The sequence below is a fragment of the Ovis canadensis genome, chromosome Y (genome assembly GCF_042477335.2).
Source record: "Ovis canadensis isolate MfBH-ARS-UI-01 breed Bighorn chromosome Y, ARS-UI_OviCan_v2, whole genome shotgun sequence".
Taxonomy (NCBI): Eukaryota; Metazoa; Chordata; class Mammalia; order Artiodactyla; family Bovidae; genus Ovis; species Ovis canadensis.
The window spans coordinates 10087352-10109094 of record NC_091271.1 but is presented as its reverse complement, the minus strand read 5'-3'; the positions used below and the strand labels follow the sequence as shown (position 1 = coordinate 10109094).

At 46.5% G+C, this 21743-nt stretch overlaps 1 protein-coding gene across 1 annotated transcript; it reads left to right on the top strand.

Moving 5' to 3' along the window:
- Positions 1–8073: 8073 nt before the first annotated feature.
- On the top strand, positions 8074–18160 carry LOC138431344 (MYND-type zinc finger-containing chromatin reader ZMYND8-like). Its single transcript, XM_069573405.1, has 4 exons — positions 8074–8259; positions 15157–15523; positions 16470–16534; positions 17478–18160. The coding sequence occupies exons 2-4, from the start codon at positions 15210–15212 to the stop codon at positions 17543–17545; spliced, it is 447 nt and encodes a 148-aa protein (XP_069429506.1). The 5' UTR covers positions 8074–8259; positions 15157–15209; the 3' UTR covers positions 17546–18160.
- The last annotated feature ends 3583 nt before the right edge of the window (positions 18161–21743 follow it).

Here is a 21743-nt window from a genome sequence, read left to right as displayed (position 1 = left end):
TCACTATGAACCTAGGCCATATGTATAAGAGTGTGTATATGAGTACATGGTCAGCTTTGCTGAGATCCGCTTTCTAGAGCTAGATTTCCAGGTAACATTTTAGGGGGTAGGGGAATAAGGTATATGGAAGGCAGCTGTGGCCTAGGGAGAAAGTGAGGGGTGGGAAGGCCGTGAGATATTAGTTTCTGACAAAAATGACCAGGGAAAAGATAAATTGCCAGGAAACAGATAAACGAAGGAAAACACATCCCATCATAGCTGTTTGAGCTCATGTGAACTTTGTTATATTTTTTCCAGGAACTCAGTTTAGGTACAAAGTGTGCCGGGGCGAAAGTGAGAGGAATGAGGATGTTACGGCCAACCTACCCAGCCTTGTGCTCTGTGTCCCATGCTGCTGCTGTTGCTGCTGCTATGGCGCAGTGGTTAACATCTCTTTTTCAAGGAAGGCTTAAGCTCTTTGCCCAAGGCTGTCTATCTGGCCAAGGTGTAGAAATAACATTTTTCTCACGAGCCCTCTGGTGACAGTGTCTCTTCCTTGCTGAATGGCTCAGCACAGAATGTTTTCAACCACAACGGGCCTGTCCTTTATCTAGGGCTATATCACTACTCTGTTCAAGGGCCAATGGGAACACCTGGAGCATATGGAGCTCACTGAAGGTCTGGTCAGCACTTAGGGTGGTCCTTCTGAAGTAGATGACTGCTTTCCAGTATTGCATCCACCTCTGGATTGGGCAAAGGACAGACTGGCACAAGTAGGGTAGGGAGAGTTCAACATCTGTCCCTCCAGTGTTGGCTTCTCATCCCAGATACCATGGTTCCAACATGGATGTGCCTGAATGTGATGTCTCACATGAAGTTCTGTCCCATATGAAGTTCTCACTCTACAACTTTTCTCCTTGAAGCAGCATCTCTTTTGAGGGCAAAGGGTAAATATTGAATGTGAAAGTTCATGGATTTATGGATTTCCCTTCTACATGCCCTGAATGAGATCTGCTCTGGGCCAGCTTTTCATTTTAATATCTACACCCCAGATTGTCCCTTCTACAGAGAAGCATCTGCAGCTCTAGAAGGCAAGGCTTGGCCTTCTCTGGGTGATTTCTGAACAACCAGCCCAGGAGACACTGGAAACATGTTTTCTTACGTTTCTAATCTATAAACTTAAAAGAAACCTTGAGGCCCTGTCAGGCTGGTACCTGTCATTCTCAGCGCTAGTTCAAAACAAAATAAAGCTGAAACTATGGTGTAATAACTCTGTAGCAGGTGCGAGATGGCATATTGGGGCATAACTTTCAGGACTGGGCTTATTCTAGGGATTGCACGACATTTATCCACATTGAGAAGTTTTAGCAAGGCATTGCAAAGAAGTTAAAGACAAAAACAGTTTAGGACAATGTCCCCGAATGGCTAATATTTCCTACAAGTGCTTCAGGACCAGGGGTGGTGGCTTTAGCTCTAACCTGTCGTTGAGTGAAGACTGAAGATAGAGTCATGAATTGGTTAGCAAACTGAACTGTGGATGGTTGACTGAATGGTCATTATCTGGAAACTTGCCATGACTTGTGTCCCAGTCTCTTTATGGCTTTCACTTGGGCCCTAATGTCTAGGTGCTATTAGATTTGAGTGCACACTTGACTGTGTTGTGTAAGGTATTTTTCCACTGAATATCAATGCATGTGAAACTTGGCAGATTAGTGATGAATTTCTGAGCATTCTGGCTCAATCTCCCTGAGCTGCATTTGCTTCCTGTTCCCTGGATGTGTTCATGTTTTCTCTGTATAGAATGAAGACTGGATGTCTCCATTGTGTTTGCCCATGAATGTGAGTTGATGTTTCCTCCTGTGGATCTGCCTATGCCTCCTGTCTTCTTTCATGATGCACACATGCTTTTCCATTAGGCACAGCCCTGCTGCCATAGCTGTCTGAGATCCTGCCCGTCCCTATTCAACATACATGCATTGTGTTGCTCATATTCACTCTTTTTTTTTTTTTTTCACAAGGTATCCCATTTCCTCACCTCACCCTAATTACACTCATTTTTTTTTAAAGTTTGTTGATCTTTGTTAGATTGCATGTGAATTTCTGGATCAAGTGCTTCCAACAACTTGAATTGGACTTTTTAAAAGAGTTCCATGAAATTTGTGCACAGCAAGGAATGTTTACAGCAGGAATAGGTAACAGTGATCCACATGTGGAAACAAGAATACCCATCAGTTCAGTTCAGTTCAGTTCAGTTGCTCAGTCATGTCCGACTCTTTGTGACCACATGAATCACAGCTGGCCAGGCCTCCCTGTCGATCACCATCTCCCAGAGTTCACTCAGACTCATGTCCATCGAGTCCATGATGCCATCCAGCCATCTCAGTAATCCCCATTGGGCAAGAATATCACTTGCTGAAGTGAGAATATTAATTAGTATCACAGAGGGCAAAGATGTTGCAGGAATGCATTGGTCAGGAAATTTTTTATCTATTAGGAGAGATTTGGGATTGACTGGTTAAGTGTTCTATGAACACTGCTGCAGGATTGAAATACACTAACTTTTACCCCTACAAATGTATTCTTGCATTGATCATTAAACTGATATTACCCATGCAGAATTTTTTCATGATTGTCAGTAAATTATCACCCAAGTGATAGGAATTGGGTCTTGCCTTTCTGTAAAGAGAAAGTTGTTAAGGAATTCTGGTTCCAGGGGAAAGGGGTGTGTGATCAGTTTCAAGTTCAAAGTCCCTTGCTATTTCTGTGTCGTTTCTGGGAGGAAAGCACAGGGGATGGAATCACACCAACCTGATTGGCACTGTGAACCAGTCCAAGGTGACAGAAGTAGAGAACACAGGCATATGTCACTCAACGGTCCACAGTGAGGACTTTGAACCCTGCTAACCTCTTTGCACGTCAATCACCCTTATGAGCAAGTACCATTCACCATCCAGGATATATCACAGAAGTAGAAGAGGGCTGACTTGATCAGGTAGCGAGTGAAAAAAATTAACTGGGACAAAAAACAGGGGTGCTTCCAAAATCCATAATACTGGACAAGTAAACCAATGTTTCCCCATGTGTTTCAGAATTGTGTGTGTGTGTGTGTTTGTGTGTGTGTATGTGTGTGTGTGTGTGTGTGCACTGGAAAAAATGTGCATGTGAGCTCTCTGAACTGGCCTGGCTGGGAGATGGAAGAATGGACACTGAACACATGAAAGAGCTTGTGTAAGGTACAAAGATCTTGGGGCAGCAGAAGCACTGACATCCTGGCAAATGGCCCAGGGATCTCACCAATGGAGCAAGCTGTACGTGTAAACAGGCATGTAAGTGTAAACATGGATCCCTAAGCAGAAAGGTGAGGCAGGCAAAAAGCACCTGGGGGAAGTCCAGAAGGATGCCAAGGATCAGAGAAACAGAGTGGGCCAGATTCCCAGGCACAGAAGAGGGGTTATGCACAGCCCCTAAGACACCTGACTTTTGTTTTGAATTCAATTATGCATATTGCATCTTTTACGCAGAGCACAAAATATTATCTATGTCTGGTGAGTCAGCTGCTATAGAATCTGTCTTCAATGGGGGAGACCTGGGTTTGATCCCAGGCCTCAGAAAATCCCCTGGAGAAGGGAAAGTCCACCCCCTCAAAAGTCCACCCCCACCAGTATTCTGGCCTTGAGAATTCCACGGATTGTATAGTCTATGGGGCCACAAAGAGTTGGACACGACTGAGTGACTCCACTTCACTTTAGTTTTTTTGTTTGTTTGTTTTGGGGGTTTTTTTTTCTTGTATTTGAAATATTTGAAATGTATTTTTAATATTAAGACATAGGAGAATTATTAAATATTTGCTTCAAAATAAGCTAGGTCATGAAAAAGGCAAGAGAATTCCAGAAAAACATGTATTTCTTCTTTATTGACCAAGCCAAAGCCTTTGATTGTGTGGATCACAACAAACTGTGGAAAATTCTGAAAGAGATGGGAATACCAGACCACCTGACCTGCCTCTTGAGAAATCTGTATGCAGGCCAGGAAGCAAAAGTTGGAACTCGACATGGAACAACAGACTGGTTCCAAATAGGAAAAGGACTACATCAAAGCTGTTTATTGTCACCCTGCTTATTTAACTTCTATGCAGAGTACATCATGAGAAATGCTGGAATGGAAGAAACACAAGCTGGAATCAAGATTGCTGGGAGAAGTATCAATAACCTCAGCTATGCAGATGACACCACCCTTATGGCAGAAAGTGAAGAGGACCTAAAAAGCCTCTTGATGAAAGTGAAAGAGGAGAGTGAAAAAGTTGGCTTAAAGCTCAACATTCAGAAAAGGAAGATCATGGCATCCTGTCCCATCACTTCATGGGAAATAAATGGGGAAACAGTACAAACAGTGTCAGACTCTATTTTGGGGGGCTCCAAAATCACTGCAGATGGTGACTGTAGCGATGAAATTAAAAGACGCTTGCTCCTTGGAAGAAAAGTTATGACCAAACTAGATAGCATATTCAAAAGTAGAGACATTACTTTGCCAAATAAGGTCCGTCTAGTCAAGGCTATGGATTTTCCAGTAGTCATGTATGGATGTGAGAGTTGGACTGTGAAGAAGGCTGAGCGCTAAAGAATTGATGCTTTTGAACTGTGGTGTTGGAGAAGACTCTTGAGAGTCCCTTTGACTCCAAACAGATCCCACCAGTCCATTCTGAAGGAGATCAGCTGTGGGATATCTTTGGAAGGAATGATGCTAAAGCTGAAACTCCAGTACTTTGACCACCTCATGTGAAGAGTTGACTCACTGGAAAAGACCCTGATGCTGGGAGAGTTTCGGGGCAGGAGGAGAAGGGTATGACAGAGGATGAGATGGCTGGATGACATCACTGACTCTATGAACGTGAATCTGAGTGAACTAGGGAGTTGATGATGGACAGGGAGGCCTGGCATGCTGCGAGTCATGGGGTTGCAAAGAGTCAGACACAAGTGAGCGACTGGACCGAACTGAACTGAGCTGAACAGTTATATGCACTTTAAATAACATGTTCAGGGCATTCCAATTTCTTAGTGCTCACAAGTCTTAGATTTCAGGTCAGAAAACTTATCATGTTATTTTATACACATTTCTTATCCCATCTTTCAGCTTTTCTTGGAAGTTTGAAATGGTGTTTCTTTGCAGCCCAAGTTTATCTCTTTACATATGAATGGTGGAGTTTTGAAACTGCTTCTGAATCCCAGAATAATTTCAAATATTTCCATTTTTATGTTAAAATTTACTTAGATTTCTCTCTCTCTCACTGTTTTTTGTTTGTTTGTTTTTTACTTTGTTTTACTTTACAATACTGTATTGGTTTTGCCTTACATCAACATGAATCCACCACAGGTGTACATGAGTTCCCAATCCTGAACCCCCTCCCACCTCCCTCCCATACCATCTCTCTTGCCCTCCCCGTACCAGCCCCAAGCATCCTATATCCTGCATCAAACCTAGATAAGTGATTTATTTCTTACATGATATTATACGTTTCAGTGCCTTTCTCCCAAATCATCCCACTCTCTCTCTCTCCCACAGAGTCCAAAAGTCTGTTCTATACATCTGTGTCTCTTTTGCTGTCTCGCATACAGGGCTGTTGTTACCATCTTTCTAAATTCCATATATATGTGTTAGTATTGTAAGGCCAGACCCCGGGGGCCAGAGGGGCTGCCCCTCCACTCCCTCCCGCTGGCAGGGGAAGTCCCTAATGGAAGGAGCCTCCCAGATCCCAGGGACCAATGACAGCACACTTTGCCAGCTAAAGTCGCCCCACCCCAGCCACGTAGAAGGACCTATCAGCCTGACCTATCTGGTGACCTATCTGAACCCCCATCCATTAACCTGACCATCCCTCGCAATGAACGTATATAAGCCACCTCCAACATGGTCTGGACACAGACTTCCTCAACCTGCCCCGTTCCAGTTTGGGAACCCCGCCCAGGAGCGCTTCACCATTAAAAAGCCTGTTAGACACTCTTTTCAGTGTCCTGGTCGTCTTTACCTAACATTTGGTGCCCAATGTGGAGCTTGAGGCAAGGTGCCATCCCTTGACGAACAGGATTTGCGGCCTCCTCAGGTCTGGCCCACGCTGGACTAGGTCACCCCGTCACCCCTTTGGGACCATTCAACCGTCTGGCAGGATATGGAGTAAGTTCCATCGGTCTGGTTCTGGGGGTTGTTGCTCCCATGGTGATTATGCCTAGGGTTTCTCGGTCGTTTTAAATTGCGAACGCGTCTGTATCCCTCCTCTGCAGGCCAGGCCTGCTATTCCTTGGAGTCAGTCATTTCGGAGATGTCCGACTTGGCTGAGTGGCCCTCTCCTCGCTGCGTTGATGGCCTGTTCAGGGATGCCTGACCGGACCACTCCAAGCCCTGCTAATGATTGGTCTGGGACATTCATTTCATATTCGCCATGGGGATGGTTGCTCCAGGGCTGACCAACCCTGATTTACACTGCTAAAATGTTTACTCACCAACCTCAGGACTCTACATATCTCTGGAAAAATTCACTCCAAATGCTTAACCTTACTTTGTTCTGAGACATGGCCCCAATATTCTTTAGATAATGGCTCACAATGGCTGCCAACCAGAACTTTCGATTTTAACATCCTCTGTGATTTAGGTACTTACTGCCAGAAGACAGGAAAATGGTCTGAGGTATTCTATGTACAGGCTTTCTGGCTGTTGCGCTCCCATCCCACCCTATATACCCACTGTTCCTCTTCTGAAATTTTCCTAACCACCGCCTTTCCTAGCCCTACACCAACTCCCCCTCTATCGTCCTCACCAACTTCCTCCATATCCACTCCTCCCCCATCATCCTCACAGCCCAGCCCTCCTGTGACTATGCCTCCCGCTGCTCCCTTGGCTCTGCCTCTATATCCACCACTTCCTTTGTGCCCTGCCTCACCAAACTCCCCCACACCAACTCCCCCTCTATCGTCCTCACCAACTTCCTCTATATCCAGCCCTTCCCCATCATCCTCACAGCCCAGCCCTCCTGTGACTATGCCTCCCGCTGCTCCCTCAGCTCCACCTCTACATCCACCCCTTCCTCCATGCCCACCCCTTTCTAACTCACCAATCAGCTCACACACAAGTTCCCAGACCGCTCCCAATCTACCACCAGCTCCCCTGTTTCCTCTCCACCAGGCAGCTGGCCTGAAGGGTCTCACCCATGTCCATATGCCTTTTTCACTCCAATATCTTGCCCATATTAAACAATGGCTAGGCTCCTATTTGGCCAACCCCTCTAACCACAACAAAAACTTCACCATCTGTCTCAGTCTTATGCCCTCATCTGGCAGGACATACTTGCCATTCTGGGGTCCACCACTACCCTAGAGGAGAGAAAGCCCATTTGGGCTGTGACAAAAGTGGTGGCTGGCCAAAAATATTTACCTAACCCAGCAGACCCAGCCTAGCCACCTGGAGCGGCTGCTATTCCAGAAGTAGACCCAGACTGGGACTATCAGTAGGGACAAAGTGGAAGAGCCAACATTCAATACATGGCAAAATGCCTATTGGAGGGAATGGAAACCACCTCCCTCAAGGTAATTAACCTACTTGAACTAGATGAAATAACCCAGGGCCCTGATGAGTACCCAGCAGTCTTTCATAACAGGCTGACAGAGGCTCTCACCACCTATACCTGGATTGCCCCAGATTCTCTGGAGGGGGTTACAACCCTAGCCAACCGTTTTATATTCCAACCAGCTGCAAACATCAGAATAAACTCTCCAAGGTTGAGGATGGGCCTCAGACCCCACTCTGAGACCTGGTAAAATGGCCTTTAAGGTTTATAACACCCAAGAGGAAGCCACTGAAGCCAGCCGCAAGGCAAAGCTTAAACAAACAGCCGAACTACAGGCTAACCTCCTGGCTAACCTTCTTGGAAGAAACACCCAGGCAGTAGTAGCAGCCTGTGGCTGGCCACGGGACACAAGCTGGCTCCTCAGAAGCCACCACCAGGAACCTGCTTCAAATGCAGTCATGAGGGCCACTGGGCCTGCCAATGCCCAAACCCCCAGCTCCCGACAAAGCCATGCCCTCATTGCAAACAACCGGGACATTGGGCAAGTGATTGTCACCAGGTGACTGAGGCCCCAGCCTTATTGGGCCGAGGTCTGGGCTCCCAAAAGGACATTTCCTCCCTGCACGGCACCTTGGAACTTCTCTCCTTTGATGAAGATTGATGGCGCTCAGATTCTGGGACCCCCATAACCCAAGCCGAGCCCAGGGTAATGCTTTAAGTGGTGGGTAAGTCTATCAATTTCTTGATAGATACAGGGGCTACTTACTCGATCCTTCCCTCCTTCAGGGGCACCTTGCATCCTTCGCAGGTCTCAGTGGTGGGTATAGATGACACATCTTCACGACCCTCGCAGACTGGGCCACAGCCCTGTCAGTTTGACCACTTCTTGTTCACACACTCTTTTCTGATAATCCCTTCATGTCCCACTCCCCTGCTGGGGCGGGACATTTTAGCTAAGCTTAGGGCCACCATTCACCTACCTCTCTCATTTTCCCAATCTCTCACCTTGTCGCTATTCCTCCTCTGCTCCCCTGAGGCTCCAGTTGTTGACCGTAACATCTAGGATACTGAAATCCCTCTGGTCACAACCCATCACACCCCCATCCTGATTAAACTATCTGATCCTTCCCACTTACCAAATAACCCTCAATTCCCCATCTCTCAGACTCACCTATGTGGTCTTAAACCAATCATAGCCCATCTCTTAGGCCAGGGCCTCCTAGCCCCCACGACCTCACCCTACATTACCCCGATTCTCCCAGTACAGAAAGCTGCTGGTGGCTACCAACTGGTCTAGGACCTTCGACTGATAAACGAGGCCATGATCCCTGCCCATCCGATTGTCCCCAATCCCTATACCTTACTTTGTGACATCCCTAGCAGTATGACTCACTTTACTGTCATAGACCTCAAAGATGCCTTTTTCACTATTCCCTTGCACCCAGACAGCCAATTCCTCTTTGCTTTCACATGGACCGACCCAGAAACCTGACAGTCCTCCCAGCTAACATGGATAGTCCTTCCCCAAGGGTTTAGAGACAACCCCCATTTTTCTGGCCAGGCTCTGGCCCAGGATCGCGCTACATGCCCTTTGGCCCCCAGTGTCCTCTTACAGTATGGGGATGACCTTCTGCTCTGCAGCCCCTCACAAGCTCTCTCTCAGACACGTACCACTATTCTTAACTTCCTGAGCTCTAAAGGATACTGAGCATCTCAACAAAAGGCCCAACTCACCCAGACCTCTGTAACTTACCTAGGTCTAAAGATTATCCCAACAACTAAAGCTTTGACTACTGACAGACTCAGCCTTCTCTGAGACCTCTGCCCCCTTCCACTGGGGAACAAATCTTATCCTTTTTGGTGTTAGCAGGATTCTTCTGGCACTGGGTCCCCAACTATGCTTCACTGGCTAAACCCCTCTACAAAGCCGCAAAAGACACCCCTACTGGACCACTCTCTTCAAAAACAGAGGTCAAAAGCGCATTCTACAACCTCCGCTCAGCTTTGTTGTCATCTTCCCCACTGTTCCTGCCCAATCCCAACCTCCCCTATCACCTATACACTGATGAAAAAGGGAGCATAATTTTTAGAGCCCTCATACAGCCTGTGGGCCCTGAAATGCTGCCAGTGACGTTTATCTCCAAACAGTTAGACCCCACCGCTCAGAGATGGTCCCCCTGCCTACGTGCCCTGGCAGCAGCAGCTTCTCTATATGCAAATGCAAAAAAGAAAGAGGAAATTCCTCACCACCAAGGGATCACCCATTTCTAATGCCCCCCTAATTGCCAACCTCCTGGAGGCCATCTCACAGCCCACCCAGGTAACCATCCTGCACTACAAAGGACATCAGATGACTCATGACACGGTTTCCCTAGACAACAATGAGGCTGACCAGATGGCCAGACAGATAGCCTTACAACAGGGGCCTCTGCCTATGCTATTTCTTAAGACCTCCCTTACACCTAACTACTCAAAGGCCAAAATGGAGGCCCTCTTCTCACAGGAGGGCACTTTCAAACACCCCTCAGGATGGATCACGCTCCATGACAAACTAGTCTTTCCTGAAAGACAGACAATGTCCATATCACCCTGATCCACGACTTTACACATTGGGCCCCACACACTTTTGACTTTCCTTAGCCCTCTCTTTCCCCCATTACACCTCTGACCTACCATTCAGGCAGTCCATCATCGCTGCCTAATGTGTGCCAAAACCTTTCCTCAAGGAGGACTCAGGCCCCCACAAGAAACTCACCAGCTGAGGGGACACCTGCAGGGACAGGATTGGCAGATAGACTTTACTCACATGCCTAGACATCAGACCTTCTGGTATATGCTGGCCTCAGTCATCAGGCAAGGTAAAATGGGCTAACAGCATCCTGAAGGCTCATCTGACCAGGTTAATGGCAGAACTTTGTCTCTCCTGGGTAGATCTCTTTCCAGCAGCCCTGACCCACATACGGGCAACTCCTCATGTCAAGACTGGTCTGACACCTTTTGAACTGCTGTACAGTAGGCCATATCTGCTGACTAAACTTCTGGATCCCCCAACCCCCTTCTAGAGACTTACTTGTCCTATTTCACTCTCCTGAGATCCCTACTTAGAAAACACGCTGACCATGTCCTCCCTCAACCTGTCAGAGACCATGCCCAGGCAATCCCATCCCCGGCTTTGGCACCAGGAGATCAGGTTCTCCTAAAAACGCTGATGCCTCAATCCCTTCAACCCCGGTGGACTGGACCTTTCACGGCGGTCCTCACCACCCCTACAGCAGCCAAACTGTGGGGACACGAGCCATGGTATCACATCACATGGCTCAAGCGGGCTCCACTACACAGCTACCTTCTGCCAAACCCCTAGAGACTTACACACCTCTAAAATCTTGGGACCTACCAAGATCACCATTACTAAGACACCCTTGCCTCCCGCCTGTGACTGACACGCCTCATCCAATGCTTGTCTGGCTTCATCTGCTGTGGCTATTGCCAATCTCAACTCTGGCTATACTCTTTGCCTTTAGACTGCCTGTCACAGCCCCCCAGGACTGGCCGCTCATACGTTGACTTTTACTGGCCCTTGCTTACCTTATTATCTGTCCACTATTCCTGGGATGCTACTCCATTGGGACAGCCTGGCCTGGCCATGTGTCTCTCACCCTGGCCTGCCTTGAAGACTTTATCTTGGCCCTACTAACAGGACCTTGGGCTGGCTACCCCAGTCACCGACTGTGACTCTTTCTTTCAGGCAATTTCACATCTACACTTGCAGGGACCTTCCTCCTTTTACAGAATTTCAAATTGGCTTCTTCACTTTTATCACTCTCCTAATATTATAGCTTAACATGCTCTTGCCACTATTCCTCCTGGCCATGATAATATGGGTGGGGCAACCTATGCCCTGCCCCCAGGGCTGCACCAAACAAGACTTCTGGGGCACTGGGTTCACAGCCTACACTTATGTCCACCGAGACCGTCATGTCTGACCTGCCCAGCCATGCTCCCATGGGGGTGTTATTGGACGGCCAAGAGCCTTGAAATGGCCAAATCAAGCTCAGCCTCTAACTGCTAAAAAGCTAGGGACAAAGAGCTCTAACCATGCAAACTCACTACAGAATGACAGAGACAGGAACAAATCCAACATAAGGCCCAAGAGGACCTCATAATGTTGGCAACTGAAGCCTCTGATCCACACCATGATCGCAACAATCTCCTAGACCAGGTTCATCAGGCACTCAAACCCCTAGATTTTTCACCCCAAATTTTCACCAGCCTCAATGACACCTATCAGACCCTGACTGAAACCTCACCAAACCTCTCATGATGGCTCTATCTTCCCTTGAGACCCCAACCATTCCTTGCTCAACTGATCCCCAGCAAATGGATACAGGCCCCAAATCTCACTTGAAATGCCACTGAAGTAACCTTGCCAATGGGGCTCATGACCACTGAGATACTGTACCTTCCAGCCAATGCCTCTTGTATCCTGGCCAACGACACCTCATTAACCACAGTGGTCTGTGATGGCTTAAGACGAGACCCTCTATCCCCAAACCCTCCGATATGCGGAAAACCTGGGATATTCTTTCTCTGTAATCAAACCACCTTATTACAATGTTTCCCGCCCAACTGGACTCAGCCTTACACCCCAGTCTTCCTTACTCCCTACCTGACCATTCTGACACCGCAGGCAATGGAAGACCAGATCCAGCCAAACCCGCTGCCACCGGAGGACATTGGCTGCAACTCCCCTGCTCCTCAGGGGAGGTCTATTCACAGCCTTATGACTGGGAGCAGGAGGATTGGGATCAGCCACACACTCCGACTAGAAGCTGTCCGCAGACCTCAATCGAGACCTGGACAAGGTGGCAATTTCCCTAGTGGCATTATAGACCCAGATAACCTCTCTGGCAGCAGTGGCTCTCCAAAATCGAAGGGCCCTAGACCTGCTAACGGCTGAAAAAGGGGAACCTGTCAGTTCCTAAGGGCAGACTCTTGTTTTTTTGTTAATGTCTCAGGGATAGTTCAGAGCAAGGTCCTAGAGCTGATAGAGAACATCAGACTTAGACAGGCCGAGTCAGGCCGTTTCCATTTCTTGGGATGATGGAAGTGGTCTTGGGCAAAATGGCTTCTCCCGCTTCTTGGACCTCTCACAGCCTTATTCCTCATCCTGTCAACAGGACCTTGTGCTTTTCAGATCATCCTCTGGAGGGTCAGAGAGATGACCCATATGGCTATTGGACAGATGTTGATGGTGGCCACGTACTCCAAACTCCCGTCCAGAGACCCTGAGGCCCCCTAAAGGTCACCAGGATCTGGCCATGACACTCAGCCCAGCAGCACCCCAGTTCAGCAGGAAGTAGCCAGGAGCAATAATGGCACCCCTTATCCTATCAAAAGGGTCTAAATGTAAGGCCCGACCCCAGGGGCCATGATGGGCTGCCCCTCCTCTCCCTCCTGCCCACAGGGGAAGTCCCCAATGGAAGGAGCCTCCCAGATCCTGAGGACCAACTTCAGCACACTTCACCAGCTAAACCCGCCCCACCCCAGCCACACAGAAGGACCTATCAGCCCAAGACGCCTCAGCGTGGCGACCTATCCCAACTCCCATCCATTAACCTGACCATCCCTCCCAACGAATGTATATAAGCTGCCTCCAACATGGTCCGGGCACAAACTTTCTCAACCTGCCTTGTTCGGGTCTGAGAACCCTGCCCAGGAGCACTTCACCATCAAAAAGCCTGTTAGACACTCTTTTCGATGTCCTGGTCATCTTTACATAACAAGTATATTGTATTGGTGTTTTTCTTTCTGGCTTACTTCACTCTGTATAATCGGCTCCAGTTTCATTCACCTCGTTAGAACTGATTCAAATGTATTCTTTTTAATGGCTGAGTAATACTCCACTGCATATGTACCACAGCTTTCTTATCCATTCATCTGCTGATGGACATCTAGGTTGCTTCCATGTCCTGGCTATTATAAACAGCGCTGCAATGAACACTGGGGTACGCATGTCTCTTTCAATTCTGGTTTCCTCGGTGTGTATGCCCAGCAGCGGGATTTCTGGGTCATAAGGCAGTTCTATTTCCAGTTTCTAAAGGAATCTCCACACGGTTCTCCATAGTGGCTGTAATACTTTGCATTCCCACCAACAGTGTAAGAGGGATCCCTTTTCTCCACACCTTCTCCAGCATTTATTGTTTGTAGCCTTTTGGATCGCAGCCATTCTGACTGGTGTGAATGGCACAAAGACAGAAATATAGATCAGTGGAACAAAATAGAAAGCCCAGAGATAAATCTACACACCTATGGCCAACTTATCTTCACTTTAGTTTATAAAGAGACATCTCTGACAGCTCTGCCTCCTCCTGGCTCACTAAGGGAGGGTGACCCTAGACTAGGAGACTCTAGTCCTTGAAGAAGAATGAGTGAGTGTGAAAAATTATAGGGGTGTGATTTTTGACTGTTGTCATGATATGGAGGTCACTACACATGGGGGAGAAGGCAATGGCATCCCACTCCAGTGCTCTTGTCTGGAAAACCCCATGGACAGAGGAGACTGGTAGCCTGCAGTCCATGGGGTCACTAAGAGTTGGATATGACTGAGCGATTTCATTTTCACTTTTCACTTTCATGCATTGCAGAAGGAAATGGCAACACATTCCAGTGTTCTTACCTGGAGAATCCCAGGGATGGGGGAGCCTGCCGTCCACACTCATAGCCCAGTTCCTTCAGGTAGATACATTCTGAAAGACAGTGTTATGCAAACTCTAGTCACTCGTATTCATTTTTTTTTTCTCATTCCCAACCTGCTGGTACAATTACTTCCCTAATATATGTTTTATCTGAAGCAGCAGCTCTTTAAAGAAAAATTGATTTCAATTTTGGAATTAAACTTGACTACAAGTCTTTAGGTAAAACAGTATTTTGTGCTCTGCATAAAAGATGCACGACAGATAACTGCAGTCAAAACAAAAGCAATGCTTCTAGATTCTCCATAAATACCATTGTGCTGGGGATCGTTCTATCCTTGGTGTGGAGTTCCCTTGAGTGTTACGTGTCAAGGCGCCAGGCCGTGCTGAGACTATTCTGGAAGGAATTAGAAGAGATGAAAGACAATACTCTCCATTCTAGGTGATTCATTGTTATTCAGTGCTTTGGCCATTGGAAGGCTGTCTGATTCCTGTAGGTTTCCTGGCCAAAGAAAGCGTTCCTGTTAATGTCCCGATGGACTTTGGCTGTCTTTCTTAAATTGCTTAGTGAATTCTAACTTTGTAAAACAAGGTACTTGCAAGAATCTGTTCATCTACTGGGTTGTCAACTAGCAGGTGGGAAACTCCAGGCCAGGGACTGGGTCTGGGTCATGTTGGCCTCAGTCAGTCAGAGGCCTTGGCAAGTATCTCAAATGTGAGGAAGCGTGTAACCCAAGGAGGCTGATGTTTTAAGCTAGAACATGCTGCAGAATTGGCCTACACATATACAGTGAGAATGTGCTAATTATCAGGGAGGTCCTTGGCATGGTATCCTGGGATGGTGACCTAGAACTCACTGGCCTGGAGACCCTGAAGGTCAGCCTGAGTCTCGTCTAATTTCTGTTTTGTTTTTTCATGTGTTGGCTTCAGTTGCAGGTAAAGCTCCACCATCCACAACAGCGGGCAGCCAGTCTCCCCCAGAAATGCTGGTCCTCAGCCGCTCATCCTCCCAAACTCCCAGGGCTGGGGTAACGGCCACCACTGTCACCACCTGCACGGCTGCCATCACTACCACCAGCACCACAGGAAACCCAGTGAAAAAGCAGAGGCCACTTTTGCCTAAAGGAGACTGCCCCGGCCATGCAGCAGGTTGTGTGGAACTCATCAGGGAAGTTTCAAATGCCCTCCCAAAAGTGGCACATGGAGAAGATGCAGTGTCTGCAGCAGCAGCAGCAGAGCCAGCAGCAGCCTCAGTCTTCCCAGGGGACGAGATATCAGAACAGACAGGCTGTGAAAGGTACCGAGCCTACCCACTCTGTTCTCCATGGCACCCTGTCCTTCTTTGCCACATGGACAGGAGAAAAATAGTTCTTGTTTCCTTGGTTTAGTTCCTGTGGTTGCCTGCCCACTGTATCCTGGAGGCCTGAACACATATCATTTGGTATTATTTTTAAAAATTATTTTGCAGCTTTGTTTTGAACTTTTCTTTTTTCCTGTTCATTTTTTAAACAGTATGTACACGTCTTCTTAGAACGGGGTGAAATGGATCTCTAGACAACAAAAATCTGTTGTCTTTATTGACTTTCTATTTCATTCCCCACACTTTCTCAAAGGTTTTATTAACCATAAGGTCTTTTTTCTAATTCATGTATGCATATATATTTATCTATGTATATACATATACATATACATATACATATACATATACATATATGACTTCATAAAGGCTAGTTGTTTTATTTTTTCTATTTGAAAACATCAAAATGGTAAATTCCTTGCCTTTTTCTACCCCTACCTTTCAGCATGTCTTGGAGGTCAATCTATGTCAGTGCATATAGCTCTCCCTTTTTCTTTTGCACTGGTGTACAATTTCCCACAGTTTAGCTAAAAAAGTATTCACCTACAGATAGACATTTAGGTTGCTTCCAGTTTTTATCAGTTGTAACTAGCCCTGCAATGAATACCTTTCTGTAAGTTTCCTTGTGCATGGCCGTGAACCACTAGGCATAATTTTTGAAAGAGTACAGTATGAGAAGTGGATGGTAAAGGATACCTTAATAACTAGGGATTAGCACCCACCAGGCAATGCAAGAAGAGCAAGCATCAAACCATTGCCAAAGTGCAGAATGACAGCTCCCAGCAGGGGTCTCTTTCTGGGCTGATGTAAGCCAAACAAAGTGCTGATCTGATGGGGACTAGTTTGTCTGGCTCTCATGAAGACTGGTACTGGTCTCGTTTCATAGGGAAACCTGCATTGAGATTCTTCATTACTGGGCTCTTGGATTGTGCACTATCAGCAGGAGAACTGGTAAGAGTTGCAGCAGGTTGTGAAATGCAAGAGTAGCCAGATATTGAACTGGCTCCCAGTGAAACTCTTCAAAGATTGGGGTGGAGGAAGACCACAGGATTGGACACGGAGTACGGGAGTACAGCCAGATTGATTCTGCTATCCAAACTGTTGCTAGGCCAGAACTGGGTCTGGGATCTTTCAGGCTGGGATGGGGAGTTCCAGACTGCGAATCACAGCCCTTAAGTATAATGAGCCTTCCAGGGGAACTTGAGAGCTGGCAAAAAGGAGCTCATTGATGGCATGGTTCATGATTCCCAGATTGTCCTGTTAAATATAAACAAAACTGGCCAGAACTAGTTGAAGTAGTTAGGATAGATTTTAATCTGCTATTTACTATTGAAGTAGGGCAAAACGTCCTGCATGACCTGAAGTCAATTTCAGTGTGTACACAGGGGACTGGGGTTTTAAAAGAAGTTTAGGGAATACGGAGGGGGAATCATGGGAATTCTATAGAGTCAGAAAATGACAATTTTACACAAAGTGGGAAGGGGATGTTGGTTCATATGAAATATCTGAGGTTGCTAACTCAGTTACCTCTTAAAGGTAGGCTTCTGCCCTCTCATAGAGACAGGGCAAAGGGCCCTATTCTTAGGTATTGACTGGAGCAAATAGTCAATTCTATTGGCAGCCTTGAGTTTTCTTAGGTGGGACTTTTAAGGGTTGTGGGTCATCCTAGGCATGCAGCCTTGAGCTGCTGTAAACTGTATTAGTCCTTAAAGACCTACGTGGAGGCCTTGCTAAGAAAGGGCTCCTTGGAACTTTGCTCAAGTTTGGCCAATGGGAGAATCACTGTCTCTTGAAAGCAGAAAAACTTGAGAGTGTGGATTGGCCCCACCAGAGCTTTGAGCTGGGACAGCCTTCCCCAGGCAGTGGGGTGACCAAGAAACATTTGCTTTCACAGCTGTCCAGCAGAAAGGGATCACACAGAACCCATCCACCTCCACCATCACCCTGGTGACCAGCACCTAGTCGTCGCCCCTCGTCACCAGCTCAGGGTCCTCGAGCACCCTTGCATCTTCATTCAGTCCTGCCCATCACCACTGCTTCCTCTGATGTGGCTGCAGACACTACCAAATACACTAGCCAAGTGAGGTCAGTGGCAGGATAGTGGAGGGCCAGCCTTGGATCTTTCCAGAAATTAAAGGGGACCAGGATGTGGTGGAGTCCCTCCTGGACTCGCCTGTCCTCATGGCATGGTCCTTGTTAGGGATGTGGCAGGCAGCCTTGCCTGCTCTGTGTTCACTTGTGGGAAAACTCTCCATTAAGGTTCTGTCTTCTGTCTTTTAAAATTTATTTTATTGAAGTATAGATGATATACAATGTATTAATTCCTACTGTAAAAGAAAATGATTCAGTTGTATACACAAACACTTTTTCATATTCCTTTCCATTATGTTCATCACAGGATACTGATTGTAGTTCCCTGTGCTATTAAAGAGGAGCTTGGGTGCATGGGGATGACCCAGAGGGATGTTCTGGGGAGGGAGGTGGGAGGGGGGTTCATGTTTGGGAATGCATGTAAGAATTAAAGATTTTAAAATTTAAAAAATAAAAAACTAAAAATTAAAAAAAAAATAAAATAAAGAGGAGCTTGTTGTTTACTCTATGTATAATAGTTAACATCTGCTAATCTCAGATTCCCAGTGTGTCCCATCTGCCCACACCCCAGCCAACCTCTCTACTTCTCTCTTAATTTGCCAAGTGCTTTTTTGCTCACCGTTGAGCCTGAGCAAGTAAAATTGCAGATCTCCTTGCTGTCAGATGAGAGTGCTCTGGAGTGATATGCAGGTTCATATCATAGAGCTGAGGGACTCAAAAGCCCCACCAGAATTGCAGGTCTCTGGGGAGTCCCTTCTGCTCCCTGCTGGGACCTAGAACAGTAATTGCTACATAGTTGTAGAATGAAAGCAGGTTGCTGCCTCATGTCTCATTGGGCTTCTTATCAGTAACTTTTTTTTTTAATGTGTACAATTTTTAAAGTCTTTTTGAATGTGTTGTAATATTGCTGTATTTCCCTTCTTTGAAAATGTTTTGGGTTTTTTACTACAAACCGTGTGGAATCTTATCTCCTTGTGTAGGGAATCAAAGCTGTACCCCCCACATTGGAAGGCAAGGTCTCAACCACTGGACTTCCAGGGACATCCTCACACCTATTTTATAGATGAGCACGCTGAGATCTGGCCAGGTCAAATAGCTTTTCCAGGGTCACATAATCAGTGGATGTCTAATCGGCATTTGAATGGTAGTAGCCTGGATCTAGAATACCCTCTTGACCTGACTTTAAGCTCACTTGTGAATTCACACCAGGCCTGCTGACTATAGCTCTTGGGTGTCCACAGACTGATTGTTCTTACCTGTGGCTTTTTAAAGCAACCCCGCTGAAGAGTCAGTGTGGCTAAAGAGATAAAATCCAAGTCTTGGGCTTATGTCTCTTATTTAATATATCTATCCTCTCATTTTGAATAAAAGGAGAATTTTTATCAAGTCTCTGAGTTTCAGAAGAGGAAGGGTTCAACTATTAGGTGTGGTCACATCCTCAAGTGTTTTAGAATTGCCTCTGGGGCAGCCGGTGACTCCATGTACTCAGGGATCCACACAGCTGACACAGACTTCCTGGTTACCTCAGTTACAGAGGTGCTCACCTTGGATCCAATGTGCAAGCCACTGGCAGGGGTGGGATTTGGGGGGAGGGTGGGGGAGGGGCGTGCTTACACCAGCCTCACAGATGTGCACCTTTTGCAGAGTCCATCCCTAAAGTTGTGCCTTAGGCTTGAGCAGTGTCAGTAATGCAGCCATGCTCTGAGCAAGAAGCAAAGCACTTTCCTCGGTTTGCTGTCTGGGGCCCCCACCGCAGCCCCATGCCAAACCACCCTATTGTGTGAGCTCTTGGCCTTTCCAACCCCACCCTCCACCCACCTGCCCTGGCCTGAGGCTTAGAGCAGACTCCTGAGTGGCTAAGGCTGTGCACATGGGGATTCACTTCCCACAGGAACAGAGCTTCTCCCAGACACACACACACACACACACACAAACAGATGACACAAGTACACACATGTGCACATATGCATGTGATGCACAGAGACACAAATGGAAACAGGCGTTTCAGCGACTGAAGACCCAGTGGTTCGCCTGAAATACATAGATGTCTTTATTTCTCACAGGAAAATGTTCATTCTGATTTCTGATGTGAAATATAGAGAAGTCCAACTTTCATGAAGGAGAATAATGCCTAGATTTTGATACAGGCAATATAAAGAACTCCATATATCACAGTGGACAGTCCTTGTTTTATATGTGAGAAATAGGTAATTAAGTATTTCACAAAGAAACAATGGTGTCCAGAATTTCATTTATGAAAAAGAGATAATTCTAATTCCATATTGGTTCCCCAGATCTTAATTACATACTTCATGTCAGTAAAATAGCATTGAGATTTTCATATAGGAAATGTATACAATTTCAGAATTCAAGCAGGGAAGTGTATGCTCAAATTTTCATATCTGAAATATATAGAATTCCCCATCATGTAGCAAGACATGTGCCCAGATATCCCTATGTGAAATAGACAAGATTCCATATATGATAAAGGAAATTATACCAGTAGTTTTTCAAACATGAAATACAGGTTTCCAGTTTTACGTAGAAACATCTGCACCCATATTCTCACATGGGAAATAGAGAAAAATCACCTTTCAGGTTTTCATATGCATAAAGCAGTGCATGCAAAGCAAGTGCTCTGGAACAACCCAGAAGAATAGCATAGGAAGGGATATGGGATTGGTTCCAGGATGGGTGGAACCACTATATACTTTTGGCTTATTAATGTTGATGCATGGCAGAAGCCAGTACAATATTGTATAGGAATTAACTCCCAGTTAAATTAAAACAAAACAAAACTAAGTTCTGAGAAAAGTAAAAGAACAATGGGATTTGACTTTGCTCTGTGGTGACCTGAATCGGAAGGAAATCCAAAACTGATGGGATGTACATACACTTAAAATTGATTCACTTTGACATACATACAGCAGAATCTTGGGCCTTGGGTTGGGTTGGGTAATGAACTGTGGAGCTCAGGCAACCTTGGGGACAGGTTGTGTCTTACAGAGTCCCAGAGCCCTTTCTGGAGCCACTCACAGACCTGGCCCAGGTTTCAAAGCAATGGCCAACATGTCCCATCCCCAACTCCATGTCCAAAGAGTTGTGGCAATCTCCATGGGTCACAGTGTACAGGACCCAGCTCTCCATTTGGGTAGACTGAGGAGGCTGAAGGCCAGCTTCATGCTGGGTTCCTGGCTCCCTCATTGAAGGTGGCTGGGCAGGGTATGGGGGATCTGGCAAGAGGAGGGTACAGAGAACTGAGATCTACCTATTCCAGCTGGGACTGGACACTTCTGGAAGTAACAAGACTGGGTGCTAGATGAATGCTCCCAGACAGGATAATCAGGCTACACAGAAACCCTCTCCTCGCAACCAGGACCTTGGAGGGTGAAAATCAATCTTGGGAATCTCCTTTCAGGGAATAGGGAATAATATTTGTTTCGTTTGAGGATTGCTGCTGCTGCTAAGTTATGTCAGTCGTGTCTGCCTCTGTGAGACCCCATAAATGGCAGCTCACCAGGCTCCCAGGAATTCTCCAGGTAAGAATACTCTACTGGGTTGCCATTTCCTCTTCCAGAGGATTACAGGAATACAGTTGGCTGACCACCACCTTACCTCCAGAAAACAACGTCTGCCAGCAACGAGTTTGCAACAGCTAATCACATCCCTCCCTCACATTTCCTATATATGGCCTTTGCTGAAAACTTTGAGGGAGTTTGCGATTCCTCCCCCGCCATAGACTTAGGCTTGCATTCTTTTTTAATACAAGCGTTTAAAATTATAAGCACTTATAGACATGCATCTCACGAATTCTGACATGCTGTGTTTTTATTATCACTCTGTTAAAATATTTTCTAATCTTTCTATTTTTTACTTCTTAAAAATTTTATTTTAATTGGAGGTTAATTACTTTACATTATTGTGGTGATTTTTGCCATAGGATCACATGAATTAGCCATGGGTGTACATGCGTTCCCATCCTGACCCTCCCTCCCACCTCCCTCCCCATTTCATCCCTCACGGTCATCCCCGTGCACCAGCCCTGAGCACCGTGTCTCATGCATGGAAC